The sequence below is a fragment of the Podarcis bocagei genome (assembly GCF_964188305.1).
Source record: "Podarcis bocagei genome assembly, chromosome: 5".
NCBI lineage: Eukaryota > Metazoa > Chordata > Lepidosauria > Squamata > Lacertidae > Podarcis > Podarcis bocagei.
In genome coordinates this window covers 51428018-51443910 of record NC_138129.1, presented here as the reverse complement: position 1 = coordinate 51443910, position 15893 = coordinate 51428018, and the positions used below count along the sequence as shown (strand labels likewise).

Below are 15893 nucleotides of genomic sequence, written 5' to 3'. Positions count from 1 at the left end.
AATAACTGCATGTAGCCCACACTCCTAGCAACAAACCCACTACAATTTCTATACTTTATTTCACATTGGTTTTCAGTGCACACATGATCAAATGAGATTTAAAAGGGGGAGGGAGACTGACCCAAGCATCATCATTATTCCCTAGATACAGCACTGGGGGAGCTGACAGAGGCATTAATAGATGGGACAAATGTATCGTACTGCAGTAGAATAATAATAAAGGACTACTTGAGACTTGTATGAGTTAAATCTCTTGCAGCTCATTTCCTCTGTAGGTGACCCCACTACCACCATAACATTTCACATATCTCATTTCCTTACATCTCCTGTAAAAGAAACTTGAGATTTTGTATTTGGATTGGAAAAGGAAACATTAACTTGTTCCTAATTTGTATTATTTACTGTTGAGTGCACAATCTGGAGTTTCTTTGTACAGAATACCTAGATTCTCCAATTTGCATACTGATGGCATGCAGTTGTATGGTTTGTGTTTGGTATAAGGGCAAATTGTGAAGGTGTAGCCTTCTGCCTTGCTGTAGTATATCATGGGAGACATTGCCATGCTTCTGCTTCTATTGTAAGCCTTTCAGTGATCCTGGCCCTTTAAAAAAATTATATCAGCTGTTGCCAATCCTGCCCTTGCTCTGCCTGTTGAGCATCAACTCATTCAGGGCAGAGGCTGTGGATTCTGGGCTCCTTTATAAATCAGGGCTTGGGGGTCACCACAAGTTAAGAATTGATTCAAGCTAAAGAGATATGGTTACACTAGTGGGGGGAAACTCAGTTGGGCACAATTGTGTTCACAAAATAAATTGTACCCACTGATTTTTTGTATCCACATTTGAGTCTACTTCAAGACCTTTTGGGAAGGTGCTCTAGATAGAAACTGACAGACAGAGCAAGCCTACTTGGCTGTTAGCTTTGATGATTTCCGTTACAGAGAGGTCTCTTGAGTAAGCAAAGTAGTTATTAATTCCTCATACTCTATGAACTAAGTCCCCCAACGCCAGCTGTATTCGCCACCCATACATTGATGCTCGTTTTGTATACATGCACATACATTCCTGGTATCAATTTCCATAGTCTTGTTTCTAACCCTGAGTATCCAGGGGCATTCAAGCCAGGAAATGTTATTCCCATCCATGTATCCTGCTATCAGGTGCCAGTGCTGGGTAGTAAGGGTGTGTGTGTGTGTGTGTGTGTGTGTGTGTGTGTGTGTGGCGAGGACAATAAAACTGTTAGGATATATGCTCCATGCAGCTTAGTTATCTCTCAGCCTCCATGTAACTACCCATTCAAAACAGAACTGTATGCATTCCATGATAATGACAATCACATCACACAAAAACAAGGTTTGGGCACCAAATTCCATTTCCGTATAATTGCATCATTCATTTTTGTAAAAGTAAGTAGACCTTGGGGCTGCAAAGATAAACATTAAGAGGTTGGGGAAATCAATATAAATAATTTTTTTTAAGAAGAAAAAGGTTGGGGTAATGCCTGGTGCCACTTCAGAAATGTTGGGGAAACTAATTAGTGAAACGAACATTTGTGTGTGAGAGAGACACTCTATCCAAATTGAACAGCCTCTAATACCATTTTCACTGTTGTGCTGGAAAAGCCTTTCTTTGGAACGTCGACTATTTCCACACCTTTATCTCCCAGCACTCAGTAGCGAAAACATCTTTATGTGTTGTGGTCTCTGGCCAACAAGCCCAGGCCGCTATCTCGGCAGAACAGCTCTGCAGCAGAAATTCCGCCACATTGCTGTGTGCAGCCCAGGAAGACGCATCTGGGCCAGGCTGGTTGTCGTAAAGTGCAAATGCCAGTCCAATATTGAGAGTTCAACCCTGTGGTCAAAGGCGGCGGCAGCCACTAGGCGTTTACTTGAGGGTTAAATAAGATTTGCTGTGCTAGAGGTAGGAGCGAGCCGCCGGTCGGCTGAGATGCGTCCCGAGATGGTGAAGAGGGTGCTGTTGTCCCCAGCGTCCCGGTTCGGAGGTACAGCTGAGCAACAAGAAGTCCACATCAAATAGAGCAGCAGGCTGAGCAGGATGATCGCTCCAGAGGCTGTGAGCACAATGCCACTGACAAACATGCTGGCAAGGGGGCGTTGGGCAGTTGGGTTGCTGCCAACGCTGGTGGTGGAAAGCACAGTGAGGACTGTGCCACACACCAGCAGCACCAGGGCTGTCACAAGCAGCACCGCACAGTCCGAGGCACCGCCACTCTTCAGTAGCGCAACTTGCTCTCGGCTGCGAATGCAATTCATGTCCTGGATGGCTGAGCTCAGCAGCTGCTTCAGTAAGACCAAGAGTGCCAGTAGGCAGAGTGTTGTGCCCACTGCCAGCCTCCATTCCCCAGAGCGGCTGCTTGTACTATAGAGCAGTGCAATGCCACCTACCCCACAGGCAAGGATCAGAGCCACAGCTACCCCATAGCAGACAAATGACTTTCTGGGCTCCTGGAACCACCATAGCTCCACATGTTCCTCCAGGATATTCCTCTGGATCCGGCTGGCGTTGGCTGGGGGTCTGGGCACACCCAGCGGCTCTAATTCAGGCATGCTGGACACTGGATTGGCTCCTACATAAAGGTGGGTCCTGCAGATGGAGCTGCCGCTTCAGCTGGCAAGCCTGGATGGGTGTGACATTTCCCAGCAGGAGAGGGCAGCACCCTTCACTTTTTCTTCCTATGTGAGGCAGCAGTGCCAGAGCCAAAAGCCTGCAGCCCGCGTATTACTGTATGCTGTTGGAAGCGCAGCACAGGAGGAATGTAGGAGTCCTCTCTCTTGAAGCCCAAAGTGAAAAGCTGCTTCAGCCTTGTACGTAGCTCATTTGCTTCCAAGCTCACGGGGATCCTGGCACATATCTGAAAAAAGAAATGACGACAAAAGGTTACGAAATGAAGATTGCCTCTAGAGAGGGGAGGGATCCACCTCCTTTCCCTTGAAATTCCACTCCCGGAGTTCCAAAGAAAAAAGAGTCATAAGGAAAACGCCACTCCCTCTGGGGTCAGCTAATGTCCATGCAAGTAAAACCTGCTTTTTACGGGCAGGGCAACAGCCCTGTCCATGCCTTAGGAAAATAAATCAAAATTCTGCACTTTCCCAACCCTAGCTCCGCATGCCAAGAAAAGCAGAATTCTGATTTCATAAGTAAATTGTAATTTGCACTTGAATTATCCATATGAAAACAAACCAACCATTTGGGCAGATTTTTCTTGTTTTGCAGAATCCAAATCATTCTGTCATAGAGAAGCTCCAAAACTATACAGGAAATGCGGTTCTCATCTCTGCCTCAGCCTTTATTGATTTTACCATGTGCTGCACACCCATCTTGAGGACAATGTTCTCTTCACAGTGCTTAGAATCATTTTGAAAAAGATAAATGCTGTTATTCCTCAGGATTCTGAGTTCTATTCTCTGTGCTAACATCTGTGCTGGAGTGAGGCAATTGGGTATTGCAGCCAGCTTTGCTTATGGCACGAAGATGAGAGATGGAAAAATAAATAGAATTGGGCAGTTCTTTCATTAGATAAAGGGTGAGTAGCCAAAGCAGAAATCCAAGTTTTGTGATTTCTTCCTTTAGTTTATTTTTTCATATTTAAAATATACACAATATCATATGCTTTTATCATTGGAGACATCCTCCGGTCATATTAGTGTCACAGAAGCAATGAAAAAACAAAACACCTTATCCAAGACTGTTCAGAACTTTCCAGTCAATGTTAAATAACTGTCAGAAGACTGTCTAGACAAATATGCAGCTCTCTCATGTGTTAGCTACACTTAATCTGTTTTAGGGCTATTCTTGCTGTTTCGCATGTACAGAAACCTGCACAGGGTCCTATTGTGTGTGGAGAGAAATAGCAAATGGAGAAATCCACTTTACATGTGTATTGATCAGCACTGGATGCTGCTGAACATGGGTACATATCTGCTTTCTTGGTCCAGCGCATTTGGCTATTACGTCATTTTTATAGTTGCATGCAACACCTGGTTATGAACAACTCTCTGGATCGGGGCCAAAGATGGCCTTGCATTAAATCCAGAACTGCTAAAATCACAATAATAATCATTTTATTTGTATGCTGCCTTTCCACAAAAGAACCATTTTACAAGAAATAAAAATGAACCACACCTGAAAATCAACCGTCGTAAGAATCATTCTATAAAAGCATAATAAACAACAGCATAACTGCAAATCTAAGAACATACAAAACACTGTACAAAACTTTTCAGTACAGTGGTACCTCGATTTAAGTACTTAATTCGTTCTGGAGGTCCGTACTTAACCTGAAACTGTTCTTAACCTGAAGCACCACTTTAGCTAATGGGGCCTCCTGTTGCTGCCGCGCCGCCGGAGCATGATTTCTGTTCTCATCTTGAAGCAAAGTTCTTAACCTGAAGCACTATTTTTGGGTTAGCGGAGTCTGTAACCTGAAGCGTATGTAACCTGAAGCATATGTAACCCAAGGTACCACTGTACTATAAATACAGCAAGATTGCATTAGCAACATTATGCCTCCCAGCAATACCAAAAATAACAAGGGATCTTGACAGTTTTGCCTTGCTCCTCCATTCACCTCTCCCAAGATGTTGCTCACAGTCCCTCTCTAGCAGGTTTCCAAAGGCAGGAGGTAGCTGGAAACAGGGGAAAAACTAGGCTTTCTTTCAGCCACGTCAAAGACTTGGCAAAAAAACCCCAACCCATGCAAGTCTGCATACATATGCTTGCAAACCTAAACACTTTTGATCTTAAAAGGGCAGAAAAAGTTCCCATACAGGGTCTTTCTTATCGGGTCTATTATAGCAGAGCAGCACAAGATTGTACTGAAATCTTTTAAAAGTTGTACAGTGGTACCTCGGGTTAAGAACTTAATTCGTTCTGGAGGTCCTTTCTTAACCTGAAACTGTTCTTAACCTGAAGCACCACTTTAGCTAATAGAGCCTCCCACTTCTGCCACGCCGCCACCACGCAATTTCTGTTCTCATCCTGAAGCAAATTTCTTAACCTGAGGTAATATTTCTGGGTTAGTGGAGTCTGTAACCTGAAGCGTCTGTAACCTGAAGCATATGTAACCCGAGGTACCACAGTGTGCTTCAGGTTACAGACTCCGCTAACCCAGAAATAGTACCTCGGGTTAAGAACTTTGCTTCAGGATGAGAACAGAAATTGCGTGGTGGCAGCGTGGCGGCAGCGGGAGGCTCCATTAGCTAAAGTGGTGCTTCAGGTTAAGAACAGTTTCAGGTTAAGTACGGACCTCCAGAACGAATTAAGTTCTTAACCCAAGATACTACTGTATATTGTTGATTCACTTTGCTATCTAGAAATAGATTAAGGGATTTGGAGGTGTTCGCTTTCCAAACAGTAACATCCTTATAGCTTTTCACAGCAGTGCAGGAAAGTTCGTTAGTACAATAGTACGCCTAATGTAATCCAAAGAAGTAATGACCACCAGTGATTCAAGAAAGTAAAGCCTATATGCCTGAGAAGTAGCACTGATGGCTAAGGAGATTTGGGCTTGAAGAGGCAAAGAGAGAGCTGGGTTTCACATATGATTTTTAAATCATCATATCCTACTTTGTCTGTGGGTTTAGCACTCCGGAGAGAATGTGAGGCAAAGTAGCAACATTTATAGATGATGCAAATGGTTCAAGATGATAGTTAATAAACTGATTTTCAAAACAATCTTCAGCCATTGTGGTTTTTCAAAGCTGTTCACAATATCCACGGGAAGCAAGTAATTTAAAACTGCAGGCAAAATCACAACATAAAAAAGCAGATAAAATGACAGCACAAAGTCAAAAGCTTCAAAAGAGTTAGCAAAAATAAAACCCAGGGGCAAACCCACAATGAGAAGTTAGATTTTTGTAGTGTGCCAACACAACTGCAAATGATTGCAAGAAGAGAGTAAAGAGGTCAGTAGCAGCTAAAATTTGCAGTAAAATTCTATGCATATTTAGTTCATCTGTGCTTACTCCCGGGTAAGTAGTTACAAGACTGCAACCACAAGGTTGCTTAGGAGCAAAGTTGTGGGAGTGGCATGGGGAAGAATACCTTCATCATGTATCCTACCATGCTACCATTCAAGAAAGATAAATATTGCTTCTGCACACTTAACACCTAGAAAAGCAAATCAGTTGCTAGAGATTATTAAGCAAGACAAATCAAAGTAGCCCCCAAATACCAGCATTGCTCCTATACAAATTCTGCCTACCTCATGAATCTTAGTGGAAGATAGCAGGCCTGGTTTATGTGCAGAAAAAAGCAACCAAAGTAAGCAGAAATATGCAATACCTTTCACATGACAGCTTATGAATGTAGGACTACAGTATGCAGAGTAGGCAGCTGGAAAGTTGTAAGTAGTTGGGTTAGAACTTCTTATCAACAAAAATCAAGAATGTTTTGGATAACAAAAGAGGGAAAGGTGGTATTTTGTATAATACTAGAGTTGGAGATCATTCTGTGAAATAAAGGCACATTTTTTTTTAAACAAAAGGCATATCTTCTTGCAAAATATGTGCAATATGTGCAAAAATAGCTGGTTCCTTAGATGCTCAGGGTATTCAGCATAACGAATAAATAGTAGAAGCTAGCAATCTTCAGAAAAGTATTATCAGCCCCAGTTGCTACACTTTTTCAGCATCTGACCACAAGGGCTAAATTGATGGACCTCATTAAAGCTACCCCTGCAATAAAGCTTCTTCCCAGTGGATACTTAAAATGAGACTCCATCTTCCAGAGGGCTGATAAAAGATCCTTCTTTGAAGTGATCTTCCACATGGGGGCCTTCGCAATGACATCCCACTTCCAATGAGGATTAGGGTTGCCATATTTCAAAAAGTAAAAACCAGGACACAGTAAAGACCCCCAAATCGACTTGCCTAAGATCCAGGACAAAGCGCCGCCTTTTGGAAATTCTCTCCAGATGTCAAATCTGCCTTTGTAATCCCAGTAATGACTGGAAAAAATTGGACATATGGCAGCCCTAATGGGGATGGGTCAATGGGCCCTCATAAGCAGCACCCCCTCCAGGAATTCTAATAGATTCCACTCACTGGTACTGCAGTCTTGGATGTCCCCTCAGCAAGCTTGCCCCTGGTGCTATGGTGCACCTGTCTCGTACAAGTACCTGCCTTGTCCGTCAAAGCTTAGCTGCGTTAGGGCTCCTGGATCAGATCGCCACAACATCCCTCAGCTGAGCTGTGTTCGCCTCTGGTGCTGGCAGCAAGGATAGTGGCAGAGGGCAGGGATCCCACACAGTAATAAAGCCCCATTCACAGCACCAGCCTCACATGGTTCCTCATCAGCATCTGCCTCTTGTCACCAACTGGCTCTCCGGCTTGTTGAACAATAGATCCTTGCGTCAAGGCTGCCTTAACCCTTGAGACGCAAGTCTTTGTCTAGGAAGAACGGAGACCTGGATGGGGTGCTAGGACCTTCTGTGTAGTAAGCTCCCCCCCCCCCCTGCTCAGATGCAAACCATTTGTCAGTTGTCTCTACATGTAACCACACGTAAACGCCTTGCTCTCCTGACCAGTGGTGGAGCTACCTGCTGTGGCACCAGGAGCGGTGTACATTTGGGGGTGTGGCTGGCACGCGTCCCGGGGGCGTAGAGCACCGCCCACGGGGTGTAGAGCACCACCCGCAGGGTGCGTGGCAGGCAGCGCACGTCCCGGGGGTGCGCAGTGAGCGCCAAGCGTCCCAAGGGGGTGGGGGTGGCCGCGATGTCACCCCCTCGGCATAGCACCTGGGGCGGACCACTCCCCATGCCCCCACCTTCGTCCGTCAGTGCTCCTGACGTCTCCCTCCAGGGAATCTCCAGGAAATGGCTGTTAAGTATTCCCATACTTAACAGACAGAAAAGCTACTATCCCAAGCAAGTGCATCCCTGCCAAGGCAACCTTGGAATATCTTTGCAGCCTCTACAGCTACAAACTTTGTTTAGACAGATATTGAAAATGGCAGGAACAGAATGGAAAACAGTCATTTTTATTAGTAAATGCAGTGCTTGCTAAATCTGCATGCTGCCCCTTAATCTTCTCAAAGCCACTCAGCTTCTTGCTGTCTACCTTTTGCCTCGGACTGACCTGTATTTTACCTACTGTATAGTATAGTACCATTTGTGACTTTATAGCAGGAGTGGGGAGCCGGTGGCTCTCAGGATGTTGCGCTACAACTCGCGACATCCCACAAGACTGATGGAAATGGTGAGATCTACAGGCTTCCAATTCCTCTTACAGAGCAGGATAAGGAACCCTTTACAGCCTGAGGGCCAGAAGCCAGAGGTGGGCAAGATCAGAAGCAAAAGTAGGTGGGGCCAGAGGGGTATTACTTTTTTAGGATATGTATATTTTTATGTACTTTTTTATGTGAATCATTCGATATGGTTTAATAGTACTTATTCTGTATGTAAACTTCGAGGTGTTTTGGATAGTAAAGCAGTCTACACAGTGGACGCTCGGGTTGCGAACGTGATCCGCGTGGGAAGCACGTTCGCAACCCGCAGCGTCTACAATCCGCAGCGCCGCGTCTGCACACGCGCAGGTTGCAATTAGGCACTTCTGTGCATGCGCAAAGCGCGATTTAGCGCTTCTGCGCATGTGCAAGCACTGAAACCCGGAAGTAACCCGTTCCGGTACTTCTGGGTTCGGCGCAGTGTGCAACCCAAAATCGTGCAACCCGAAGCATCTGTAACCCGAGGTATGACTGTAAATGGATTTTTTTTAAAGAGTGGACAGAACAACAAATAAGTAGGCCTCATTCCACATATGAGTAGGCCTCATTTCACATGTACACACATCTCTCTATCTCCCATCCAGACAAACAAAATCAATAAAGACAGGCCTAGGGCACAGTCCAGCCACGCAAAAGCACAGAAGGAAGGTGTGGGGTAGGACCCATGTGGGGTGTAGCTTAGGGAGAGTCCCAAGGCTGCATTTGGTGCCTGGGCCTGAGGTTCCCCTCTCCTGCTATAGAGTACAGTGGACGCTCAGGTCGCGAGTGTGATCCATGCGGGAGGCACATTCGCAACCCGCAGCGTTCACAACCCGCAGCGCCATGTCTGCACATGTGCGGGTTGCAATTTGGCACTTCTGCGCATGCGCAAAGCACGATTTAGCACTTTTGTGCATGCATGAGCGCCGAAACCCGGAAGTAACCTGTTCCAGTACTTCCGGGTTTCGGCGTGTCCGTAACCCGAAAACACGCAAACTGAAGCGTCTGTAACCCAAGGTACGACTGTATACAGCAATGTGAATGACTGAAGACAGCCCTCGTGGAGAGGGAGCTTTGCATCCCACTGTCTAAGCTGGCAGAGTTTAAAGCTTCTTGCACAATAAAGCACCATCTTACTCTCTTACCATTACATGTCTGTGGTGGGGAAATGCCAAACACTGGTAGGAGGATATGCTAAAAGTAGAGCAACACAATGCTATGATGCATTTTCATTACGATATTTCACTGTAAAAGCTGCCACTTGAAAGTTTTCACAATAAATAAAATCCCTTACCTTCATCCTCTTTTATCCTTTTTTAAAGGGCCTTTTCACAAATATGGTTTCCCTGTACCGCCACTGGTGTAAGGGGGAGAAACTCTCTTGCCTTGAGATGCGCATCCCATTGGAGGCAATGCAGTCCAGATAAATGACACCTGCATATCTTGTCTCTGCATTGCATTCCTTTCAATGGGAGGCACTTCGCATGTGCATCCCAGCCTGAGGGAACGTTTGCCCTGTTGCTTTGGCAACAGAGGCATGCACACTCTTCCTCCGGCATCCACCTTCTTACAGTTTATTCATCCCCTTTTGCCGAGGAATGTAAAAAATGGATGAAAAAGCAAGGCATCGTATCAGAGGGGCCAGAGATCTCCACAAAATGCACCACTACCCTGTTTCAGCTCAGCACTAAAGATAAGTGCACTTTGGAGATATCAGTCAGGTATCAGGACTGAGCATACGCAGGAAATGTGGCTCATGGGTCAAAGCAAAGTGAGGTCTAATCATACGAGCATCTTACTGTTAAAATCCACCACTATCTAAGGCTGCAATCATATGCACACTTACTTAGAAGTCAGTAGGAGTTGCCTCGTGAGTAAACTTTTAAACATGCATGGGTCCAGGCTATCTTTAAAAGCCAGTTTAAACTCTTGTTGCTGCGTCAGTTAAGAGATCTGGAAGATGTTCAGTAAAAGTACTACTACATTACAGGGAACTAAGGGGACAGCTAAAAATCCCTGCTCCTCTTGTAACAGATCTCCTTTATTCTGGACAATTGCTTAACATCTAGATCAGTGGCTACTTGAGCCTTGCCTTGGCAGAACCAGGTGGTCAGAGAGGGGAGGGGCCTGATCCAGACACAGCCTGACCGTGTCAGGCCAAGCCTGACAGAGCATGAGATCACTGTTAAAACCATAAGGAGAACAGGCTTCTTCAGGGCACGTTGCCAGCTGAGGCTGCATTGATGAAGAAATCAAAGCTCAGTGACTTGTAGGAAGGCCAGGAGGAGTTGAATAAATTCCCCCACCCTCTGCGTGCACCACACAAGCCTTTCCATTCTACCTGTGTGTGAAGTTTGAGCTCCTGGAGGAACAACCGATTGTACCCTGTGGATCCATGGGCAGAGGCATCCAAGTCCATGGTTCCATCCACGTCACTTATATGCCAAGCAGGCGAAAGAGCAGCTGTGTGCTCTAAGCGGTACTTGCCTGGGATCTGTGCTGCTGTTGGCACACGATGGCTTCTAACACACTGTTTGCTGTGTTTTGCTGGATTGCCTGCGGCCAGGAAGGGATTACAGCCAGCTTGGATTGTCAGCTATTCAGCATTAACCCATATGGGAAAGGACCTCTCACACTCCTTCTCATCCCTTCCTGCTTTTAGAACCGTAGAATTGGTTCTGTGGACCCCCCACAGTCATCTAGTCCAGCCCTCTGCTATGCAAGAATCACAGCTAAGTCTATGGGGCTACTGAACAAGGGCAGACATAGCGGAATGCTTCCAGGCACTCTGAGATCATGTTGTATTAGAATGGTAGAGTTTGAAGGGACCCTGAGGATCATCTAGTCCAACCCTCTGCAATGCAACAGAGTCTCTGTCTCAACACACAGTCCCCCATCCAATATGAAACCATACCAGACTCTGCTTAGCTCTGCAAATCTGCTAGCAGTTTCACAGTTGCAACAGATGTTTCCTAGGAAGCCATTATTAAATGAAGTTAAAATAATGGTGGTGCTGGTGATCTGAGGAAGAGCAGCTTTGAGGAAAGACCCCGTCTCCTTTCCACACATCCTCATATCCTGAAGGTGTCTGAGCACAAGGCAGCACACCAATCCCTCAGGAATGCCTCTAAAGATAGTTGTAGGCTAACAAGGGACGAGCAGTGTGTACATGTGGAATTTGAAGAGCTTCCAATCCCACGCCAAGCCTTGACTGAAAGGGAAGATGCTAGTATGTAGTGGAGACAACCAGGTAATTGCTGGAAGGGACATCAGCTTCACTCACCTAAAGCTGATTCTTCACAGAAGATGCTGTAGCAAGTCTTGTTTCTTTTGCCTAAGCTCTCGGACTTGCCAGGATGCTGGTATCGTCTTCTCCTGCTATTATACTTGACGGATGGGACAATTTTCAGGTTGTGGCCCGAGGATAAAATTAAAATCTATCTCCTTCCCTCCCTGCCTGCGTCTACCTGTCAAGCAACAGGTGCAAGTCCCACCTCCTTCCTCCGCCTGTCCTAGCCCAGGTGCCGTGTCTGATAGGCTCGTAGCATACGCTGACCTTTGCCCAGGCAGGTACATTCTCCAGAAGGGTGGGGATGGAGAGACAACCTGCTGTTGTCCTTGGAAGCATTCCAGCCTGGTGACTGTGTGCTTCAGGGAAGCGGAAATAAGAAGGCTGATGGAGCAAGGGAAGCAGAAGGATATACAATACAGGCAGAGGTAAGCAAATACAGGTTGAAAGAGTTCTACGTTAACCCTCACCAGACAAGCTCCTTGCCAGACGGGTTCACATTTCCACCCCCTAAGGAGCAGCGCAGTCACATTCTGACTTTTGCTAAGGGGCAGCAGAGAGGCATGGGGCCATTTAGAATGCAGGGTGGTGCCAGGAAAGAAACACAGCCATTCTGCATTTTTGTGCACCCGTCAGGAAGATAGGAATCTTCATCAGACTTCTTGAAAAGAGAGGTTTTCTTTTAGCCTAAAGCAAGGCATTTTATTGGCCTTTGGGAGAAAAAGTTGTGACTGGGCAAGATCTTCTCATGGCCTTAGTGCAGGCATGGGCAAACTCGGCCCGCCAGGTGTTTTGGGACTACAACTCCCATCATCCCTGACCACTAGTCCTGTTTGTTATGGATGATGGGAGTTGTAGTCCCAAAACATTTGGAGGGCTGAGTTTGCCTATGCCTGCCTTGGTGTCTAAGTAGTAACGGTATGACTAGGATAGTATACTATAATCATTTCTAAAAGAGTAGGGACTTGTGGGAATATTGGCTAATGAATGGATCAGACTTTGACTGATGGGCAGTAAACCCCTTACACCCTCGAAGCCTTTCCTCCCATGATGGTTTCATCAAAATAAAGTAAGTGAATAAACAAGATACAGTGGTACCTCGGGTTAAGTACTTAATTCATTCCGGAGTTCCGTACTTAACCTGAAACTGTTCTTAACCTGAAGCACCACTTTAGCTAATGGGGCCTCCTGCTGCCGCCGCGCTGCCGGAGCACTCTTTCTGTTCTCATCCTGAAGCAAAGTTCTTAACCCGAGGTACTATTTCTGGGTTAGCGGAGTCTGTAACCTGAAGCGTATGTAACCTGAAGCGTATATAACCCGAGGTACCACTGTACTTGGTTTTTGGATTAACAAAATAGAGAGACTAGGAACCATCTCTCTCCGCCCCCCTTCTATCCATTAACTTAAGGTTCCCAAATCCTTTCAATATACAGAGGTATATTTAAGTAATACTGAGTGGGCAGGCAAGTACCATTGCTATGGGACACTCAAGATAGTTGGTGCAACACAGCATTCAGTTTTTTGGGGGGAGAAGATTGCATATGATATTTGCTAAGACTTGTAAATGTCTTGCTTTTCATGAGATTGAAGGCTTGACTTAATACATATTTTTATCTTAATACTCCAATACTGCCTGTACTTCATTATTGTGGGAGCGGGGAAAGCTTATGATAGGTGGTATTGTTATATCCATTTGATAGATAAATGTGATAGAAAGAGAACCATGTATATGGTCATCCAGCAAGCTCATGTCAGAGTTCAGCATATCCAACACGGTCAAGCCAAGTGCCACCAGGGTTTTGAGTGCTAAAAGATTTGTGGTTGATGGTGACAGCAGCAGTCTAGGATTGCTTTTCTTCCTCTTTCTCCCCTACCTTGCCATCACATACTGCAAGGCCTGTCTTCCATTGGCTTCACATTTCCTACCTACCTCGTTCCTGACAAAAAGTCACAATTCCAGGTTATGCGATTTCTAAATCATGCCGAGTTATTGGATTCTGTTACTCTTCCCTCTCTTCATTTATTGTGTCTTCCCTTACCCGAGTGTAATACAATAGTACATATTCCTTTCCTATAAATGACAATGGTCATATCTTCAGTTGGAAGGATTTTTTTAACTTCTGGTAGGCTTCTTGCAACATAAACTGTCTGGTGTAATGCCTGATTATGTGCATGACAATTCGCATTTCCTTCTGTAAATCTGTGGTACTACTTCCCACCCTAACCCTGTCTTCAACACCTTTCTTCTGGCTGACTACCAATTTGCACAACTGATACAGTATAATAGGGACGCGGGTGGCACTGTGGGTTAAACCACAGAGCCTAGGACTTGCCGATCAGAAGGTTGGCGGTTCGAATCCCCGCGATGGGGTGAGCTCCCATTGCTCGGTCCCAGCTCCTGCCAACCTACCAGTTCGAAAGCACGCCAAAGTGCAAGTAGATAAATAGGTACCGCTCCGGCGGGAAGGTAAACGGCATTTCCGTGCACTGCTCTGCTTTGCCAGAAGCAGCTTAGTCATGCTGGCCACATGACCCGGAAGCTGTACGCCAGCTCCCTCGACCAATAAAGCGAGATGAGTGCCGCAACCCCAAAGTCGGCCACGACTGGACCTAATGGTCAGGGGTCCCCTTTACCTTTACCTTTATACAGTATAATACTTACCCTCTCCCCTACTCTAGAGATACTGTCTGATTTAAACAGGTATGTTTTAGCAGGAGACAATGCTGCACTGATACCCTGTGTGAATTGATTCCTGTTAAAAACATGCAAGTTTTATTTGGAAAACACTGGGTGAAATATGAAGACTAAGTGTGCACTAGAATGCAAAGCATGGTTTTCATAGCTATGTTGACACAAAGAAGAATGCTAACATACCTTCTTGTAAAAAAAGAAAAGAAAAACCTTACCTTGTGATGCAGGCATGACATGAGCACAAAGGATTGTTATGCTGCCTCAGAATCCAAGACATGACTGTAAACATAGCTAAAACATCCAATAAAGCCTACATTGCCATTCTGCCTCTGTTCCATGAACTTCCTCTGGTCTAGGAGTAATCTTCCAGCAAGTGCTAGACTCCAAAAGTCCCTTGGTGAGATGGTTTGTCAGCAGTGGGTTGTTCAGCAATCTTCTCTGATCAGGACAACATCCTTATGGCATGTTCTCTAATTACATCTTCTGAAGTGCCTGTGTGTGCGTGCACCATGGGAAAAACTTCTCACCTGAGGGCAGCATTGCACCATTGTGGAGCAAAGACTTAACTATTAAGGAGTGTTTTAAGCACCTGTCAGAGGAAGATCACTCCTAGCTACCTAATAATTATCAAGAAAAAGATTGATTCACATCCGCTGCCATTGCCGGAAGAATTAGTGATGGACATATGGAAGAACATGGGATATGAATGATTTAGGTATTGTAGGCATGCATATTATTAATTAGTTCATAGAAAGCATTACATGTAGCTTACTCTGAAGAGTATCTGCCTTGTTAAGGACTCCACTCTGCTGATCTTCTAAAAAAGTTTCTAAAGCAGTTATAGCAACTACCCATAACATAGGTTTGGTGAATTTCAGAAGGCTTTTGATTTGTAAATGCAAATAATTAAGAGAATAGTGAAACTACTTGACCCAGGGTGCTGCAGAGTCTTGTTCTGATAAGTCAGGGAGGAATAACTTGAAGGGTATAGCTTATCACCTGCGAACCATAAATTGCTGAAGTGCTTTTGCTTTGTTGCCTCATAGAGGACAGAAGACAAATGGTTGTGTTGTGAAAAGTATACGTTACTAAGGAGATTAGATTACAGAACAGTCAGTGTTGGTATCCGAAAAGCAGAAGGCGTATTATTGTTGCAAACACAGTCAGCCAGTTTTATTGCTTTTTCACTGGCTGTCAATATGCTTCCAACTTCCATTCAAGGCCCTGATGCTTACCTATCAAGTCACCTTACCTACCAACTCAAGCATATCATGGCAAGCATCAGTTGCCCCAAGGTGGAATTCCCCAAGGTCCATTATTCTCCCTCTCTATTGGCATTTGGTGGGCTCATGCACATGTGCCTACATATGCAAATATATTTCTGTTTAGCTCTCAGTTCAGCTGACAGGTTTGTTGGTTTGTTTAATTAGATGTGTTTATTTTGTGCTTTGCAGATTTTGTGTAACTGGTGTATCTATTTTTTTTAACACACACCGCTCTTTGTACAAATGATTTAAACAAATATATTTATCATTACTATCCAACACTCATGGGGATAGTGGGTCCTTCTTTCCCTTAGTATCTCCCATTTAGGATTATTCACACACTGTCAAAAGGTTTGTCACATTCGTGTTAATAGTTAGCAAGATATATTTGAGAAGAGAGATATAGGGGTGAGGGGGAAGGATTG

At 45.0% G+C, this 15893-nt stretch overlaps 1 protein-coding gene across 7 annotated transcripts; it reads right to left on the bottom strand.

Moving 5' to 3' along the window:
- Nucleotides 1-25: 25 nt before the first annotated feature.
- Nucleotides 26-14567, bottom strand: TMEM125 (transmembrane protein 125). 7 transcript variants are annotated; one of them, XM_081195140.1, is made up of 2 exons: nucleotides 14419-14567; nucleotides 26-2871 (listed from the first exon to the last, which is right to left on the bottom strand). In XM_081195140.1, exon 2 carries the CDS (start codon nucleotides 2564-2566, stop codon nucleotides 1895-1897), a length of 672 nt encoding a protein of 223 aa, XP_081051266.1. In that variant the 5' UTR covers nucleotides 2567-2871; nucleotides 14419-14567; the 3' UTR covers nucleotides 26-1894. The 7 variants fall into 7 exon arrangements, with proteins under 7 accessions (XP_081051266.1, XP_081051267.1, XP_081051272.1 ...); XM_081195141.1 differs by lacking the exon at nucleotides 14419-14567 and adding an exon at nucleotides 11506-11661; XM_081195146.1 differs by lacking the exon at nucleotides 14419-14567 and adding an exon at nucleotides 9517-9686.
- Between the last annotated feature and the right edge of the window lie 1326 nt (nucleotides 14568-15893).